The sequence below is a fragment of the Tribolium castaneum genome, chromosome 1 (genome assembly GCF_031307605.1).
Source record: "Tribolium castaneum strain GA2 chromosome 1, icTriCast1.1, whole genome shotgun sequence".
In the NCBI taxonomy this organism is placed as follows: Eukaryota; Metazoa; Arthropoda; class Insecta; order Coleoptera; family Tenebrionidae; genus Tribolium; species Tribolium castaneum.
The window spans coordinates 33,954,529-33,974,734 of NC_087394.1; the positions used below are offsets into that span (position 1 = coordinate 33,954,529).

A 20,206-nucleotide genomic window follows, 5' to 3' on the forward strand; every position below is an offset into this window, starting at 1 on the left:
TTTAAGTAAAATAAAATAAAGCAATTCTTTGGAATAAGATGTAATTAAACTAAATACGTAAGTAAGAATTATCCGAAATCAAATCGTTTACTTATTGCGTCTTTACTTTGTTTTTAAGTCCCTATTTTCTTCTACACAACGTGTCATCAAATGTTCTAGATTTCGTCTAATAAGATAAAGCTAGGAATGTTACTATTTGAAGATTTTTTCTCTATTAGGAATTGGGTAGTAAAAAATTAAAATTAAAATTAAAAAAATAATTTTAAAATAATAAGTCTAAGTAATTCAACAAAATTTGGAAAAGATTTTACTATTGTCCTTGAGCTTCAATCGTTCAGTTAGTTATAAGTAAATTCACTGTTAAAGTTGGATGTATTGTCTTAAGAAACGTAAAAAAGTAGGTTACAAATAACATCTTAGAGAGAAACATTTGTGTTGATTTAAAAAAATGAGAAAGTCAATTTCAAAGTTTTTTATAAAACAATAAAGAAAATAGATCCAGATACTTCCAAAAAATGCATATTTAGAACAATTTGAATTATATTTCAAATATTTGTAAAACAACCTTCAAAGTTTTCTAAATTATCAGTAGTAGAAATACATCAATTAACAAAAAAATTAATATAAATATTATGTTTGTTAAATTTTCGAAAATAAAAATATACTCAGATGGTTTTTGTTTAAGATTTTCCGCATGTCATTCTTGCTGTAGAATTCAATTCTGAAAAATTTTGATTTATTTATTGTTATTTTGCATAACAAAATCTTAAATAGGTTTTGACTTCAGATAAATCATTTATTAGAATGTGTCCTTTAAATAAGTGTCAAATGTTTTGATCTTAAGCAAGTTATGATACACTATGTATTCTTGGATCTTTAACATTCTCAGCTTAAACATTTACGTGTATAAAAAGTTCGAAGAAATAGTGTTTATGTGCACAACATCTCCAACAACAACAAGGATCATTAAAAGGTTATTTAAAATAGTTTAGAAAGATTTAGTTGAATATGTATTTGCAATAAATAGAAAAAAACTAATAATGTCTCGGTATTCTTTTACATATCTCTGTAAAACATGAACTACAATCGACTGCAAAAAATGGTCGGTATTAGATTCCAAAGGAATTTTGTCTTTTGAATGTACCTTGTGCGAACATATTGAATATCTCTATTTGAAGTATAATGAAGGGTGCTGTGGTGAACAAAATGTGTAAATCTAGAACGACTGAGCATCCCATCAATAAGAATAACACAAAATTTCTTGAACTCAGGTTTATGTAAAGCGTAATCTGGTCTGATGTAATTTAAAAGATTATACGAGCAAGAAAGGAGTGACAAAGTCAACCAAATCAAACTACATTTTGTCCCATATCTCGTAATTTTGAAACAAGTCCAAACTTAATTTAATTTCCAGACCATTATTATTGCAATCCAAGCACTTTGGTTAATTAACATCAGTTTTCCCAATCGCTGGCACTGTCTATCTGTCAAATAAAACTTGATTCAGTTCTGTTCCGACACAACAACAAGTTCTAGAAATATTTTCTTAGCAAACGATTCGCAAAGGATTTTGTCCGTAAAATAGCGGTGGTTGGTGTGTTAGTTTGCCACAAGTTGTGGTTATGAAATATCAAATAGGTGGCTTCTCGCCAGCATTAATATTCCTAGTGCTTACATTCGACATATCCAACACTTTGAAACTATATTGGAGTCTAGTATTGAAATGGAAACCAAAATGTAATTAAATGAATTCTGCTACGTGAGACTATTAAAAAGTCGCATAAACAAAACGTGTTTGCAATTAGAAATAAATATATTAGCCCGCACGTGTTACAAATTTGTCAGTCTCTTTGCAAAGCTTGCTGCTACCACAATGTCTCTCTGATGACAGTGTTAAAAATCTCTAAGAAAACTAAAATGAGATGGTGACAGTTAAACTAAGCATTACTGAAAATGTAAGGGTAAGTGAAAGTGCCAGTGGAACGACCCCGAAAAACATTTCCTCAAATAATTTATGCAAAAGTTTTCTTAAATCGGTTCACTTGACTTGCTCTAAATTGAAAAAAGTTGCCAACAACGCACTAACCACATCTTGCGGAAAATTGATTCCAGAGTTATAATTTTTGGCAATTTATTGACTCAATCTAGACTTGAAAATGACTAAACCCTCGCAAAATTTTACGCCAGGGAGTGGTGTCTGCGTCGGCTTAACTAGGATTTAGAAGTTTACCACGTGGGTTTACAAACTGCATTCAAAGTTAAGCTTCTGCAACGGGTGCGTTTGGCTAATTTTTAAGCCGGTGTTTCGGATTAGAATAATTCACTCCAAACGTGTAATTAGTTTCTTAGAACAATGACGTGATTCACGCCGACAAACAAATCTGCAAGTTTATTTCGGAAATATTTGAATACAATGTGATTTCCAATTTGTAAAGCGTTTAGGTTGAATCCCTTGCCACTTTCGATTGAGACAACAAAGTAGAATTGACATCGATGGTTTAAAATCGAATTCAGAGGAAATTCCGGCAGTAAATTATGTTTTCAGACAGATTTTGTCTAGAAATAGAACAGTTTATTGCGAATTCAAAAATATGAATTGGCTCAAAAGCTGAAGGTTGAAAGTGCAAATGTCAGTCTTTGAGCTCGTTTTAATTTTCGATTTTGCGATAAAATACCTATAGATACGGGTATATTTCAATTACCTTACCTTTTTGTGTAACATCGATTTCTGCGTCTGATATGCTGAATACAGCGATTCAAATTTCAAATAAGCAGAGCATTTTAAATCTGATTTAACAGCAAATAAAGTTTCGTTCAAGGATGGTGTCAAGCTGCATTTTGCAATCTGGGTCACGCTAAAACTTTGCTTTGTTAAAAACTAATTACCGATTCTTGAGTTATTTTTATTTTAGATTTGTTAAAAGTTAAAAGCTCAGTAAGGGCTGAAAGAAATGACAAATCAATCGTAAGCACGTTTCACATGACACGTAACATAATTGCGGCTCCAAGGATAAGTGTCTCCAAAACGATAAATTATTTATAAACGAGTCAAATGTAATAACTTAATTAAGACCCAAGCTGATGAATTAATATAAAGATTTGTGATATAAAATTAAAATAAATGTCACTTATAATAGGTAATAAAAGTCCGCCCGAAAGCGTTATAAAAAAATGCACTCCCTTTGGGTGTAACGAGGTCAGTAGCCCTCGTAAAACCTAATATTCCTATTTACAAAAACGTACGTCACTGGAGAAAAGTTCAGGATCGCTAACTTTGACCAATTTAACTTTTTGTGTGTATTTCCCCCAAACGGTCTGTCTCTAAACTAGAATTTAACACGGCGACATCATTTCTTTCGATTTTTTCTTGTAGAATAACAAACGGGAAACTTCGAGATTGAAATAATTTTCCTCATTTTCCGAGTCGGCTTAGCTGGCTTGAAGATTGTTTAATATTGCAATGCACCGCAAGCATTTTTATCATTAAATACACAGAGGCCGTTGTTTGAATACTAATAAAACGTTTTGGAAAATTCTGAGCGCTTAATGCCGTTAACAAGATTGTAGACATGTCACTTCCACATAAAATATTAAAATTCGGATTTTAACAAAACTGCGTCATTCCGGAAAGAATATTCATGTAGAGCAGAATTTTATTCATGTCGCGAACGCGTCGGTATGCAAATGAAAATCAATTTCCACGTATCTCTTGCTTTTAATTTAGGTAGCTAGTTCGTCTAAATTGGCAAATAAGCTTCTATATTTATCTTGTGTATGATTTCGGTTTCATATTGAAGCGTCTCAAATGTCGCATCTGTTGCCCCCAAAGATCAAAAGTGTGCGAACTGATCTCATTACAAGTTATCAAGTGCCAGTTTATCGAGACAAATCGATTCGAAACTAAGATTCAAGGTTTCGTGTACTAAGAGTTACAAATTGTAAGACAATAAACATTTCTGACAAGTTTTTATGAAATATCTCGTTCAGAAAATTAGATTAAAGTGTGGCATAACCAGCGGAAGCTTGGCGCAATGAAAATCAAATAACTTTCGCCAATACAACATTCATAACATCTTAATAAACGGAACGTTGTTCAAACGCTGTTTTATTACAACCAAATAATTTAACATTCATTTAGCTTTAGCTGCGTTATAAATATAAATTTAGAATCCAAATAAAATAGCAAATATTCGCTGAAACTAATTGCAACTGGCATTTTGTCATTCACAATTTCGCATTTAATGGAAGCCATTTTTCTACTAGAATTAGCAGCAATAAATCTCTTTAACTGACACACTTCAATACAAAAGTTTTATGATTCAAATAAGACATTGACGTTCTTACATTCATTTGTAGTCGATGGCTGTAGCAAGCTTTATTTATTCTTATGATATAATTGATTACTTTTAGCTGAGACATAAATCATCATGACTTTGGAAAAGTATGGACACTTCAACCAATATGCAATTAAAATAATCATTGATAATACGAGTGTAAGAGGAGATACATTTCTTCGAAATAAATAAATGCGTTGCTCGAACTTTTGTGTTTCCTAAATTAAAGGAAAACTTTGCTATGTGATGCTTTAATTTTTGCGGATTTTTTTAACATGATTATAATAAATAATGGAAAGAAACTGATAAATTTCACACTGTGAGAAAATTCTGCTTTATTAAATACATTGAACCTAAGTACGTAATCAATACAATTTTCTACTTAACTTAATTAAATACTTTCTCAATCTTTCGGAAATGAGAAGACTGGCCTTATGAGAGCCTTCATCATATCTAATTAGGTACGAAGTCACAGTACACTCTAAAAATCGATTTCAATTAATTTGTGAAGTTTGTATTACATGGAACGGAAACAGTTAAAAACACATAATTAGTAGAAAGGAGTTTTAAGTTCAGTTTGGGTTACCTATGAAATTTTACTGTTTGTATGAAAGTGGTCATAAATTCCTAAATTTGTCTAATTTTCAAATTAATACAAGAATTATATATAGATTTTTTTCCACCACTTAATTTCTCCATTGCAATTGTTCACTCCAACGTAAACGTATTATTAATATTATTTTTTACTTTTTTTCACTATTATTAAGAGTACACATCTATTATTATTATTATTATTATTATTATTATTTAACTTTTTTTAAATAACAAACCATGTTATCTTTTAAATTTATAATTGGAGTAAGCAGAATTTTTTCGTATAATTTGTAGTCTTGTGCAAGTCTCAGTACATTTTCAAACATCTCTTCATAAAAAAAACTCATCAGTTCTAACTTCTCACTAAACATTACTATTCGAAATTTTACATCTTGGACCTTGGACACCTTAGGTCGAGTAATTATGACAATGTTTTTTTGAATTGTGAAATCTTCAACGATCTCAGCTCAATTTTTTTTTAATAAATTGATACTGAATCATTAACAAAATCTTTATCTGGAACCTCAAATCATCGGAAGCTACGAAATTTGCTGATTTCAGTAATAAATAAATTTTCTCATAGGTAGTGACAAATTTTCTATCAAGAGTACAGATACCTAGGTCTTTCTTTCTTTCTACATCTAACAAAGCGGCATGAAACTAGAATTATCCCATAGTTTTAACATAACACGTTTTTAATTCAAGTTTCCAAAAAACGTACAAAATCGGCGGATATTTACTCCTCTGAAATAATATGTATAGTTTAGTGATTTTAGAAGAAAGTGCATATTTAGAAAACCCAAGTCTATCACTGAAAAATCTATAACTGGGCTGAAGAGTAAATTAGCTTTTTTCTTTAAAAACAATTATTATTATTCCTCTCTAACGTATTTTTTAACATAGGACATAAGAGTCCATATTATCCTAATTTACTTTTTTCACTAACACTAACAGAAATTTTGCAATTTTTTAAAGACCAAGCAATTTATCAACATTTTTAATGGAGTTTGTATTGAATTATGTATTGCTGTTTGCATTTTATAGGCCAAGGCCTCATGAAATTATGTGAGACACGTTGTATATATTACAGTCAAACTTTGATAAGTCAATTAACCTTCGAAAGCTCCAATTTTTTTATAATTCGATCTCTTTTGAAGGTTCTAACAGTGCAATTTGTCTTTATAAATTGACTCTTTCCTTTCTACGTATTTTTTGAACCAAGCAACAATTAAATACCATTTGTGGCAAAACAGCATAAAAATGACTTAATAAAAAATATTTTAAGCTACGTACTCATGTAATCTCAAATTACCGAAAAATTGAGATTTTTGTATTCTGTTAATAAAACACTATATTAGCTTCCATTTTTTGAAATAAAGTAAATCAACTTTATTATTAGCTTTAGAGTTTACAGAAAACGAATTAAAACATCAGTTTAATTCACATTAAAATGTTGGAATGTTATTATTATTCACCAGCGATACCGTTATCTCAATCAGCCAAAAATTATAATTTCCCGATTATGTTTTGTAAAATAGTTGTTTTGATTTTCAGGAAAATGTCCCGCAAAACAGGCTGTTTTCGGCAATGCGAGGGCGGTTAAGACAAGTGGCAGCATCCCTCCAGGCAGCCATTCGTTTCCGTCGGTTCTCCCGAAGGGACTCGCACCCTCCTGACTGGTTCGTGGACAAAAGTCACCAGGATGAAAATGCTGATGCGATGGATACTCCAGAACCCACTTGTTGGGGTCACCGGATTGTTGTTGATCCAGCGCTTCCGTCCTACTATAAGGTCTATCTTCTTTTTAGTCATTTTGCTCCTATGTACTACGTCGTTAACCTTTTGTGCGGGACATAATACGACTTTGAATAGTTTTGGCTCGATCTTATTGAATTCTTCGCAAACTTCCGTTCATTTGATTTAATCACAAAAGGCACCACGGATGTACGCAATTAAAACGGAATCCAATTTCAAACTTTTAACTCAACACTTGTCGAAAACAAATACCGATTAGGGGCAAGAAGTGCGCAACGAACATGTACAGTTTTATCTACTTTTTAATATAAAATTATGTGCAAATGCGAAAATGTGTGCTCATGCAAGAAAGTAAAGTCTCTTTATTAACTCATCGATCATTAGAATAAATTGCTGGAAAGTTCAGTCGAAGTGAATAAACTGGACAAAGCGAAATTGCCGATATTTTACAAATGGGCTACGTTGTTATAATAGGCTCATTGTTGTCTTTATTTCGAATTTTACGTGAAAATGAATGGCGAACTGAAGTCAGAAATATCTCTGTTCGTTCTGTTCATGTAGGTGGGAGTTGTCTATTTTTGTAGGAATTTCATATGTATGTAAATCTTGTTCGTGTACAAAGTTTATAAATAAAATATGTTGACGAAAAATCTCAAATACTCATAACTCAGCCCCAGATTAATCAAAATAACAAGACGCTCGTAAAAACCTTAAAGCATTCGAAAAAGTCGTTAGCAACAAAAGCATGAAAACAATAACAATGTTTCTATGGTCCTGGTAAAGACATTCATCCAGCTGTCACTTCTTTGTCATAATTATTTTTCTCCTCTAAATTAATGATTTTGTGGCACATTTTTTGTTTGTTTTCACAAATTTTTCAATTTTTTATTTTTTCAATTACGGCAAAACTATTCGAAAATGTGAAACTGTTTTGGTCCAAGTTTATGTAAAAAGCTCCGGAGAATCAATATGTGTTAAGAAAATCGTCAAATTTCCAATAGTTTTCTAGTTATGAATGTTTTTATTTTACTTTTTTTGCTTTTATATTCAATTTTCTCGAAAACTTGTAGTCTTTATGTTACGAATTAGAATACATTTGTGCTAAGGCTCTTTTGTTTAAACATTATACAATAAATAACTATTAATTGCTACATTTTGGCTCTATAACGCCAATATTTTAAAATTGTTTTTCTTTTGCACATCGTTCTATGTTGCTTACGAGTTCATAAAAGTTTAATCTTACCATTGGAACTTGCTTTTTAATAAATTAAAGGACAAATTACGTCTGGTAAATGCGTCCAAACCAAAAGACCAAAGGACAATTAATTAAAAAAGGAATGTCTTTTGAAATAAGGGACGCCTGGCAACTCCACACGAACACAAGCATTATCCAAAAAGACGAATTTTATTTTAATGGAAAAGTAGTAAAAAGTAGAATTGCAATAAATTTTAACAGTAGTTTGAACAAGAATATTATCACTTGTTCAATCTGCAACTCCGTGCATAAATTGGCATCTCCATTAATTTCCTATTGATTTCCGGACGCGGAAATTACCTGTTTAACGTGTGGAGAAGAATTTTAAATAAATACCTATATAATTAATTTTTACGAACTGCTAACAATAAAATTAAATAGATAGGAAGGTCAAAACCTAACATTTCTGATACTAAATGGCTTTTGCCTTCGGGCAGGCCATCCTAATCTCAAAGCTAATCCAATTGGCTACAATAAAATTACCGATCTGAACTAAACTCCGCATACACTTTGCTAAAAATCATTCAGAGTTGCTATCTGCTGCCATTTAAGTATCTGTTTAATTGAATAATTTCCAGCACACACATAAACTTACTGATCCGACTTTATAGTCACAAGTTCTCCTTAATTACAATTAGGTTCCCTTAATGTTTATTAAATGCGCCGGGAAACACAAAGCGAAAAAACTTGCAGTATTGATGTTTAAAATACGTGACCTAATTATCTATGCGAAAATTTGTATGCATATCCGCTCTTTATTTCCTTTACAACTCCGAATAAAGTTGTGTCAACGCACTTTGTTTACATGTGTTTCGACAAAATAAAACGCAATCACGTTTGCACCATAAGGGTATTTTGTGAAATTTGCATATTTTCGATGTGGGCTCTGCTGGTGTAGTCACACTTTTTAATTTTAATAATTAACGGTTACAACTTGGGATCACAAATATGAGGAAAGTTTATTGGTTTAGTTTCAGCAATGGCTTCGGGAAATTTTGGTCTAAATAAACGTTTTTCCTTGCAGTGGCTGATGGTTGTCTCTTTGGCTGTGCTGTACAACGTTGTTTTTGTCCTGGGAAGAGCTGTGTTTTGGGAACTTAATAACTCAGTGCCGTGGCTTTGGTGGACGTTGGATTACTTCTGTGATACGATCTACATTGCAGATATATTTGTTCATGCTCACGAAGGTATTATTCTTTATTATTATTATTAAATAAGAGATTCGTAGTTGAAAAATGAAAATACGCAAATGTAAGACATCTAACAAGTAGCTTTACTTTCGTTTCCATTTATTTAAAAAAAATCTGTTTAAACAATAATTAATCATAATCTAAAACGTAAATGGAGATCACTTTAAATACTATTTATTTTGCGTAAAAAATCATCAAAAAGTTCAATCATTTCTGCATAATTTTGGTGATTTGAATGCTTTGAATTTGTCCAGTTTATTGCTGGAACAACTATAGAAATACCGTAGGTAATGAGTTGATTTTTGCGAGGATATTAGTAACTGTAAACTTTAATCGTCTTAATTTCAAGCTACATTTATCGTAGTATCGTTCTTTCCACTGGAAACCTGTTTTTGCATCTAAATTGAAAAATCTTTATACAAAAATAATATGTTAAAATTTGTTTCTCTGTAGGCAGGATTTTCTTTATATTTTTGAATTTTAAGATGGGTTGCTTTATTAATAATAGTATAATAATGCATTTAAAAAAATTAACAAAATGAAAAAGGCCATTTTTTTATCCTTAACCACCTTAAGAAAGGCTTAACCATAAAAGTGATACCGAAAACACCCTGTGTTAATAATATAGATTTTATTTTGATTTATACAAGTAGAAGATTATAAAATATTTTTACGGTATTTCAAGAAAGTTATATTATTTTTATTGTTTCTTTGAACATTCTGAAAAAACGATGTTCAAATGTGGTTTTCTACAAAATTACTTCAATTACTTCAAATACCCATAATTTAATTTTTTGCTCCATTTGGCTTCAGCTCTGTTGGTTCTGCTTTTGATTCAGAATTAAATTACGGGGAAAATTTGTGTTAACAAAAGTTTTGCTTTGTTTTTAATGTATTTAGTTTTCTTTTTTAAGAATTAAAAATTTTTTTACGGCTGTAATTACATTTTACGTTGGACGAAGCAAAACGTAACGTCATATCTCCCTCAAATTCTACAATGCATTTGATCTACATACAGATAGTCTGTGTACGAACTTGTTACCATGATCAGTTGATAAACATGCAAAATCAGTACCGAATTGTGTTATTAAAAATGCAATACATTTTAATTTTTTTATTTTAATCATTTTTTAAAGACCCTAAACAATACACTAAAAACTTTCTAAGTTTGATGGATGTTTTGGTAGAAATGTTTGCTTCTAAATAATTCAATTATTTATAAAAAAAATTGTAAGCTATTTTTATGCTCAAACAACATTAAAGCTTAGGTAAGCAATTACAAGCGTCCATCCGGCGATTTTTACCGACACACCTTTAAAATCAATATTTTTGGAGGTGTTAGCGAAAAAAAAAACAGTACTGAGAGCAAAAAGCGATCGGTAATTACAGTTTTACACCTCATAAAACTTTACAGACGTTAGATTTACGGTGGAGATTAATCTCGCATCAAATACTTACCTACACCTAGATAAAAATGTTTAACTTCACCATAAAAGTGAAGTTTAATTACGGTTTTTATCTGTTCGGAAGTCCTTTTGTTTGACACTATAGGAAACCAAAGAATGATCAAATCTACAAGTTAGTACAAGGTTTAAACCTCTTGGCACTCTTATCTGGAAAACTTCTCTCGCAAATTAACATAAAATATGAGATGCAAATTTCTGTTATAAGGTCATAGAAACAAACTTTACATCTTATCGAGCGATAAATTTAAAATGGCATCTCAATCTGGAAGTGTACAGATAACAAAGCTGCGCGTTTTTTGTTGTCTTCACATTTCAGATTTCTATTACTGTGAAGTTGATTTATTTGCGAATTAAGTATGCAAGGCTTTTCTTTGATTTTTCATCCAAAGGCACTGAATAAACATTAAGTAGGTGAAGGCCTTTTATCCGACTAGAAAATTTATCCTTCGTTCTGATTCACAATTAACTGACGCTAGAAACATCCAACTAGCAAGCTCATTCGCTCATTATGTGCTCATTAGTGTATTTAATTGTTGACTTGTAGAATCTTTACAATATGAGTTCAACGTTCCGTTTCACCTACTTTAAAATTAAAATAAACTAAAATGTAGAAACCGTTTTATATCTTTTGCCCATCCTTCCTTAATTTAATTCAACGATACATGAAACGTAGAATATGTCTTAAAACATACATTTAAGAGCACTGTTTCGATAAAATTACATGTCAATCCAAGTTCCGCCCGGACAATTTAAGAAATCTTTATCGAGCATGTCTCAAGTATTCTTGAGCTTTTACGATCATGTTACAAATATTCGCACCTCTTGAACTTGATTCCGGGATCAAACTGACACTGCAGCCATCGTATTTTAACTTGTTCCTGGAACATAAAGCCAGTTAATTACCCATGCACTTGAATATATTTTTATTAAACTTTGATGTATAAAAATGTCACACAAACGTTGGTGATTAAAGCAAATGACTTTAGTGTCTGCTAATTAAGAAATTCTGTCGGAAAAATACTCGGCAAATTAGCGCGTCCGCCCACTAGCTGGCCCGAAGCAATTTCGCTTTTTTTTTCGAAAAAACAAACTCGCGATAATTGAAATGTGAACCAAATGGCATTGAAATGCGTTTTCGATGCAGTTTTAAACAGTGGAGGACTACAGGTCATGTTTGGCAACTGATAGAAACTAGTCTTTTCCAAACCAACAGTTTTCGTTACATCATGTCTATTAGAACTAATACATCTATTATACAAAAGCAGCCCAGACAGTATTAATTACTTGACTCACTTATCACAATTCAATTAAATTTACTTCATAGATTGTTCCAGAATTCACTTATAAATTGTTGGCCACAAGTTCTACTCACAATTTGCGCCTGATTTAAAATAAAAACAGTATCAATTAATATTTTTATTTTGAGAATTTTTTGTATAGTTTACACAACTCTTGGGGAACTTTTTACGAAAATTTACACTTTATTTACTAGTTTAATTGCTTCAGCAAGTGAAAGGTCTACTCATTTTGTAATACTATTTAGCAAAATTCATTTTTCAAAGTGGCTTGCCTAAAATTATGCTGTGCTTTTGCAAAAGCTAATAAATTGAAACATGACATTCTGAATAAAAATCCAATACACTAAAAGACTGAAAAGCTGAAAAAATTTAAAAACACGTATACAAAAAAAATAAAAAACAGTAAGACTGCCAAAGGAATGCTGACGAACTAAAAACAAAAAACTAAAACATATTGAGACTGAAATTCCAAAGAACTAAGCAACTGAAAAACTGAAAAAAATATAGAAATGGGAAAGAGAAACACCAATAAATTGTAAAATTAAATTCTGAATAAAAAATAATACACTTACGAAACTGAAAAGCTGAAAAACTTAAAAACTGAAATACAAAAAAATGCAGATTAATTTAGGAAATTATTATGAAATGTGGAGAAATTAGGAAACTAAAAGGCTAAAATACTGAAACTCTAAGAAACAAAAATTCCTTTGGATGTAAAATAAAATAACTACGAAATTGAAAATTTTGATTAATGATTTTAAACTAAATATTAATAAAAAAAATTGAAAATCATGTCTTGTTTTAAATTACGAAGGTTGAACACACCTGCAGGACTAATTTAGGATACAAGAGTTCAATTTAGGAATTTAGGGAAAATAAAAAGGGTGTCAAATATTTCCATTTTTAGCAAAACATTTATTAAACTGGTGTTTGCTGGTACTAGAGTTCTATTTTTCAGCATGTTTCTGGGTAAGAAATCTGCTCGGGTCAGGTCCGTAAAAAATGCTAATGGTCGCATTAATTATCAAAATATCGATTTTTGCACGTTAATTACTTGTAATTAATGAAGCTCGTGTTCTCAATATTAAAATGATTAGCCTCGGTTGACGTCCACAGAACCTCATCACGCAATTCTAGTCTACATGCAAAGCCACGACCAAATTGACACTAGGGATTACTAAATACAGTCGTAATTGAAATGTTTGTTATACAGACGACCATATCTTAAAAAGCCGTATATCTTCGAACACGACACTCATTACCAAATGCAATGGGGCTTCGACAAACAAAGGTCGGATAAATACGACTCAACAAAACCACCATCAATTTTCTTTCAAGAAATATGACTCCAGTTCATACAAGCTACTTCCATTTTATGGCTATAATAATTACAACGCAATTTAGCAATGGCGCACTTGAAGGAGTGTTGTTTGCTGAGGTTATTGATGGTTTTACGTTCAAAAACAATTTGCAAAATTATGATTCATAAATTCCGTCACCCTTATTGTGTTTGCAAATATTTGCGCGGTCAAGTTTAAAAATGAATTACAACAACACCAAACATCATTCCCTTCTTGGCTTTCGTTCTTTTACCGGCTTTAATCTGCGAAAATGGGCTCGAAGATATTAATCTGCGAAATATAGGAGACGTTGACCTCGCGCAAAAAGAAACAATTTTGACGGCGTCTTGGCCATAAATTGGCAGTGTTCCAGCGAATTCGCCTCGATTGTATTGTTTTCCATCCCTTCTTCTGCCTTCTAAATACATAATATTCGGACGTTATTACAAAGTATAGACATGTACGCCAAGTTGTGAAATATTATAACTTTCAAAAGTTCTTGATAATTTCTCACAAAATGAAAAGCCCTGACCTAAATTGATAAACTATCGACAAGTGTCTCGGGATAATTTCGAACCCGTATCAAAAACAACTTATATAGGACACGGATACCTACACCTTCTGCTTGTGACAAGCGAGGTGAAAGATTGTGCCAATAATAATTACTATTCAGAGAGGAGGAAAATTGGCTTGCATGGAAATTTAATTATTGAACCTCACTAGGTACAATACACAATGATTGGGGTGTAACATCCTAATTCTAAATTGGGGTACTTAACAGGCTCACATGGGGAACGGGCCCAAAGTTGGCTCGCTCGACCTGACCTGAATTAATAAAGCCAATTACAGATTGAAGAAAAAAATGCTCTAAGGAATTGTTTGTCAGTTGTGTGATGATGGTATGTCACGTAAAAAGACTTGAAATATCACTTTCTTCAAGTAAATTGAATTTTATTTCAGAACTTAGCATTTCATAAGAGAAGTAGTTAATTATTAAGTAATTAATTATGCTATTGTAGAACATCTGAAGATGAACCTTTAGAAAAAATAATTGAATTAATAGTTGTAGTAGGATTATAAAAATAGTAGTAAATCCTATTATTTGAAATAAAAGTAAAGTGATTTTAGTTAAAATGAGCAACTGTGAATATTCATAAACCGACGAAAAAAAATTATTTGGAGACCATAATAAAAAAGAAAACAGAAAAATGCAACTGGCAATAAAAATATAAAGCCTAGCGCTTCTGAAACAAATACTTTCGGATATTATGCAAGGTGAACAGAGAAAAAATCCTACATTATCAAAAATTCCTAATGGAATAGAGATTTGAGCAGTTTCTAATTTAACAGAAGGAAAACAAAAAGAGTTTCCTTTAATACGGAATACTCTTAAAAAATTGCTACTACCACCTGTTAGTTCTCCATCTATTAACAGCTTTACTTCAGAAACCGATGAAACGAAAAGTCTTTCAAATGCGCCTAATTTTGTTGGAGAATTTAAAAGTTTATAGTCTGCAAAAGAAAAAATCAGAACATTTTTGAGGATTTAGACTTTTTATTTAGACATTTTGCAATTTTTTTTATTTTTTTAGAACAAATTATTACAAATAATATAAATAATATACAATAAAAGTTTTGCTGGTTTTTTTGCCAGCCAGTCGTCTATAATTTTATAAGTCAAGCATTTAGCAGACTTCTATTTTTAGAAACATTTACGTATTTATTATTAGAGCTTGTATAAAAAAAATATAATTCAAATAATACAACAGATACGACATCACATGAAATTATTTTCAAGAAAAAAAGGCGTTCCCATACGAAAATATTTTTAATTTCTTTGGATGTAGCTTTTAATATTCATGTTAAAGGACTAACGTTTGTTAGTTAATTTTATTTCGTTTCTGAAATACTGACATTTTTTTACAATGTAACACAATTATTAATTGTAATGGAAAAATTATTACAAAAAATGTTTTTCTTTTTAAATGATTCCTTAAATATTTGTATATCCCAAGATTTTGTTGGACAGCAATCTCTTTCTTGTTGTATTTCTTTTGTAAAGAAATTTTGTTAGGATTTTGAATGTAGAAAAGTTTCAAATACTTTTGGTTATACATTTTTTTTAATTCAGAAATTGTTGAAGAATCAAAAGCCGTAATCAACAAAGAGCCATGTATTATAACAAAAACATGAAAAAATTCTGTACTACACCATGTTAAAAAAGTAGCATTAAGTCCTCGCTTTTATCTATATTTTATTTTGTTGTTACTGTTTTTATTATATATACTGTTATTTTGTTATTAATGGATCGTTAATAAATGTTCATTTTAAAAATTTATTTAAAAAACTTGAAGTGTCTTAATGCGTTGAATAAATGAGTGAATTACACTTTGTTGATTTGAAAAAAAAATTTCTAGTCCTACTTTCGTAACAGACTCAGATTAATACCAAAAAATGAGGAACATTTTAGAAACGCTTTAATATCGAAATAAATCAAAAATCTGCCTACAACTTACTTTCGCTAGATGCTTTTTAGGATCTAAAAAACTATGAAGAACCAAAATTCTTTTTTAAAATCAATCAATAGAAGTAAAATAAAAAACAATTGGTTTAAAAAGAAAAAAACACACTCTTCAGATGAAAAACATTTAATTTAATAAAATAATTATAGTTTTTATCTAGCCATTGACAACGGACATCCTTTACAAACTATTACCAGTTTCAAACTTTAGAGATACGTGCCCGTACACAAAGGATCAAAGCTTTGCCTAGTTATCCTAAAAGCGGTTGATCCTGTTTTTGATGAAAATCGACAAAGCATAAAAGCAGATTGATCGACATTATTATCAAAAGTTAAAGTAAGTGAGCATAAATCAATAAACCACCTGCTTTACCACTTTTCGAATTCTATTAAACATGATACAATATTTACGTATCCAAGGATATGAGGTGAAAAAGATTCTCAGTTCGGAGACAAATTTATTTGAAAAATTGCTAATTAATTTGAATAAAAAAATTATAACTGTACACGTACAGCTTCACGGACAAATAATTTTATTAACACATCAAAGCGTACTCGCAAAATAAAATTAAATATCAGCTCTAAATTTCAATTTAAAAGTGACTGGCGTATAGTAATATGTGTCCCTTTCATTAAATTTGCTCTAAAAAATTTACAATGAGTGGCCGGAGGGTATAACCAATTAGTGATTGAAAGGACCAATGCAGGCAGACGTCAGAGACTGTAACATGAGTTAAATCTATTGTCCTCCATTTGGGAAACTTTTCTGCCTGTTTAATTAATTTGGGAACAAAGTACTTATCGATTGTCTTATTTTTGTTTCTACTCCAGTTTCGTGTGCGGCTAGGAAATAATGTAATTCCTTATTAATTTTGTGTTTTACTTTTGAAGAAGCGAAGTGTCTCTGTCTTGAAAGCGGCCATAAAATGCCGAAAATTCCCTCTAATTAGCATTTTACATTTGGTAAACGTTTCGGTGAAATTATTTTTTCTCAGGCCAGCACTCTGCATTAATCCATTCTAAATGCCTTCAATAATGTATAAAGGAAGGAATGAAACGCGCGCCCACACCAGGATATTGCGGAATAAAATTAATGTGAGCCCGTTTCATTTCCAGGTTATCTGGAACAAGGACTTTTGGTAACGAATTCTCGAAAACTGCGCGCCCATTACTTCCAAACGAAGCTGTGGAGGAGCGACTTTTTGGCGTTGATACCAACGGATGTGGCTTACATCTGGTGGCCTCCGTACGAGTGCAACGTTAAAGTGCCGTGTCCTATAATTGTAAGACTGAATCGACTGTTTAAATTGCCGCGACTTTGGGAATGGTTCGAGCGGACAGAAACCGATACAAATTATCCGAACGTTTTTAGAATCTGTAAAGTAGTTTTAGCAATTCTTGTGCTTATACATTGGAACGCGTGCCTCTATTTCGCCATAAGCTACGCGATCGGATTCGGAATCGACAACTGGGTCTACAATTTGGATGGACCGAAGAACTCCACGTTGGCTAGACAGTACATCTACAGCTTTTACTGGTCAACGCTCACCTTAACCACCATCGGGGAAACACCAGTGCCTGAAAACGATGCCGAGTATCTCTTTGTGGTTGCTGACTTTCTAGCCGGGGTCTTGATCTTCGCAACCATCGTAGGCAAGTAACAGAATTTCCAGTTTAAATTCGAATTTTTTATTTTAAGACGAATTTCAAACTTATGTCGTTGTCAGAATATTAAACCAAAAAAAATTGTTTTTTTTTTTTGGATACAAGATTTACTACTAGAATGAGTGTATTTTCCAAGTTTTAATCTGTAAATTTTAAATTTTGTGCTAGTAACACTGATTTATACTTACCTACACACTAAAAATGCCGTTATGTTTTTAACCTGGTATATTTAAAATACGTAAAAATTTAAACAATGAAAATCGGAATTTGTAATTTAAAGCATCATAGATTGGAAAAAAGTATGGATATTAGGGATATAGTCTCAATTAACAAAATGATTTGTTATTAAATTAAACATAATAAAAAAACACGGTCAAAAACTAGTCAATTACTTTTGTATTTTATTTATTTGGCAAATTTTTTAAATTTTGGTAAAAGTTTATTTTACGTAAATACAAAATCGACATTATTGACTACAGATTCAGTTTTAAAAATAGTCGAAATAAATCCATTGAATGTAGATAAGTATCTACAACCCAATTATTTTTTATGAGGTTTTATGAAATATTTATTTAATGCTTATTATTTATTCTATTAAGTATACAGTGAAGACTTTATTTTGCTAAAAATTGGCATTTTTCCGTAAAATAAAATTCTCAGTGTATATGTGATTAAATTAGTTGTATTACAAAATTTAATACAACATTTTTCTGAAAAATAATACGGATATTTGTAGCACGAACTTTTCCTACATGTTCCTTCGACCCATTTTCTTAACACTCACTAATTATTCAAAATTTTTGAGAAATCAAAAATTTACAACGTACACAGGAAATTACCTAAAACAAAAAAAACAAGTAACAGGTAATAAAAAATGGATAAATACTAAAGTTCAATTTTTATTACAGCACTAATTTTTTTATTATTCAAAAAAATATACCATGTGATCTTTGGAATTTAGAATTAGTGTAGGCTTTAGTATTTTTGTTATATGTACAAACACGCTGATTTTGATAACTGATCAAGCTTAAGAGTCAAATAATAAAATTTTTAAAAGTAATATTTAATTACATTTCTTTTTTACTCTCAGTTTGCACAAGCTTAACAATCACAGAAAAAAAATTGACCACTCTAATTAAACATTGAAATGATCGCATTATTAATTAAACTTTAAAGGTTAAACCAATAAACTCGCAAAATCATAAAATGGTTAAGCTCCGTGTTGTAGATTTTTTAAATTAACTGAGATAAAGGCAGAAAAAATAAACTTTATCTCAGGAATTTGAAATGTAAAATAAGACGTAAATTTTAGTTTTATTAGTATTCATTTAACCCTAAACTGCAACTTCCAATAATGTAACTAAAAAATAATATTCACGTAAGAGCGAAAAAAGCTTATAAAAGTGTTAATAACTCGTCATTATTGAAGACAGTCTCTGAAAATTAGCTAAAAATTACAAACCGTTTATTACGATCCGTTCAAGGAAATTGTGTCCACTATCCAGACTGAATTATTGAAATAATTAAGTTTTTATGATGAAAATACGTGCGTTTTTGATAATTTTTCTTCTTTTTTCTGTTGGAAATTCGTTATAACTGTTAAAAATAAGACGATACTTGAACAGAGATAGTGTTAATATAATTCACTGGGAACTACGACGAAAATGTAAATTTTGTTCATAATTTATTAAATAATAATGCAAAAACAACGCTGATGAAGTGAGGCGTTTACTACAAGAGTTTCCCAAGAAGTGTCTAATTCAATAAAATATCAACTTTAACCATTCGATGACAATTTTAATGTTAATACTGTAATAACTCATTAAACTATTATTTTAGTAGATTGATCCACTCTTTGTCTACATTTTAAGATTATACATACAAGTAGAATACTCAGGCTTAAACTAAAAATCGATATAAAAGATCTTCAAATGACATAGAAATCTATATATTCATAAGAATTTCTAAAGCTAAAACAGAACACAACATTTTTATTTAATTTTTGGAATCGTACTTAGCTTTAACTCGGAACCATTATTATTCAAAATAAATATTCTGTATAATGTTCAGTCTGGTATTTCTAAAATAAATTCGACTTAAAACTAAAAATTTAAAGTGGTTGAAGGAGAGTAAGTAACGTCTCTAAAAAGTTACTGAAAAGAGTTGACTTCAAATTAAAATCTTCACTACATATAACAAAAGGAGAAAAGTTTGTTATTTGTCTTAAATAAGTAATAAAAGATAATTTAATACATTAATTTATTTTGTAATAAAGATTAATAAGGTTACATTCGATCTATGGCACCCAATTGATTTATTTTTCGTAACCAGATCAAGTGTATTAAATTTTCCTTGAATTAATTTTTTGTATCAGATGTCTAATCAATGACCTTATTGCCGGTTTCCTTCTGACACCGTCTTTCTTTTTTACTACAAAAATACCCAACAAACATATTACTCTCTGTGACAACTAACACGCCATGATATGACCTTTTCAGCGTTCGTTGTCTAATCATGTGTGAAATGAAAATACAACGATAATAAAAAACTAGAACACAAAGCAAATGAAGAACTGAAACATAAAGGAAGTGGCAAACTAGGTTGCGTTTTATTATTATTATTATTATCCTTTCCTTTTCATTTCACATACGAGCGAAAATTGTGTGATCTATGCTACATCCGTGTTTCCTGATAAAAATTATAATGTTTCGAGGACACTTGATATAAAAAATTATGTAAAAATAGAGTAAACTAATGTAAGAAAACTCCATTAATATCACTTTGTCAA

General features: G+C 30.6%; 1 protein-coding gene across 1 annotated transcript in view; it reads left to right on the forward strand.

Annotated features, from left to right (window-relative positions):
* CngA (Cyclic nucleotide-gated ion channel subunit A) overlaps nucleotides 1-20,206 on the forward strand; it is a 41,619-nt gene that overhangs the window by 12,448 nt on the left and 8,965 nt on the right. The window contains exons 3-5 of the mRNA XM_064356807.1: nucleotides 6,483-6,719; nucleotides 8,963-9,125; nucleotides 16,870-17,406. Of these exons, the coding sequence (XP_064212877.1) occupies nucleotides 6,483-6,719; nucleotides 8,963-9,125; nucleotides 16,870-17,406 (937 nt within the window). The remainder of the gene's footprint in view (nucleotides 1-6,482; nucleotides 6,720-8,962; nucleotides 9,126-16,869; nucleotides 17,407-20,206) is intronic.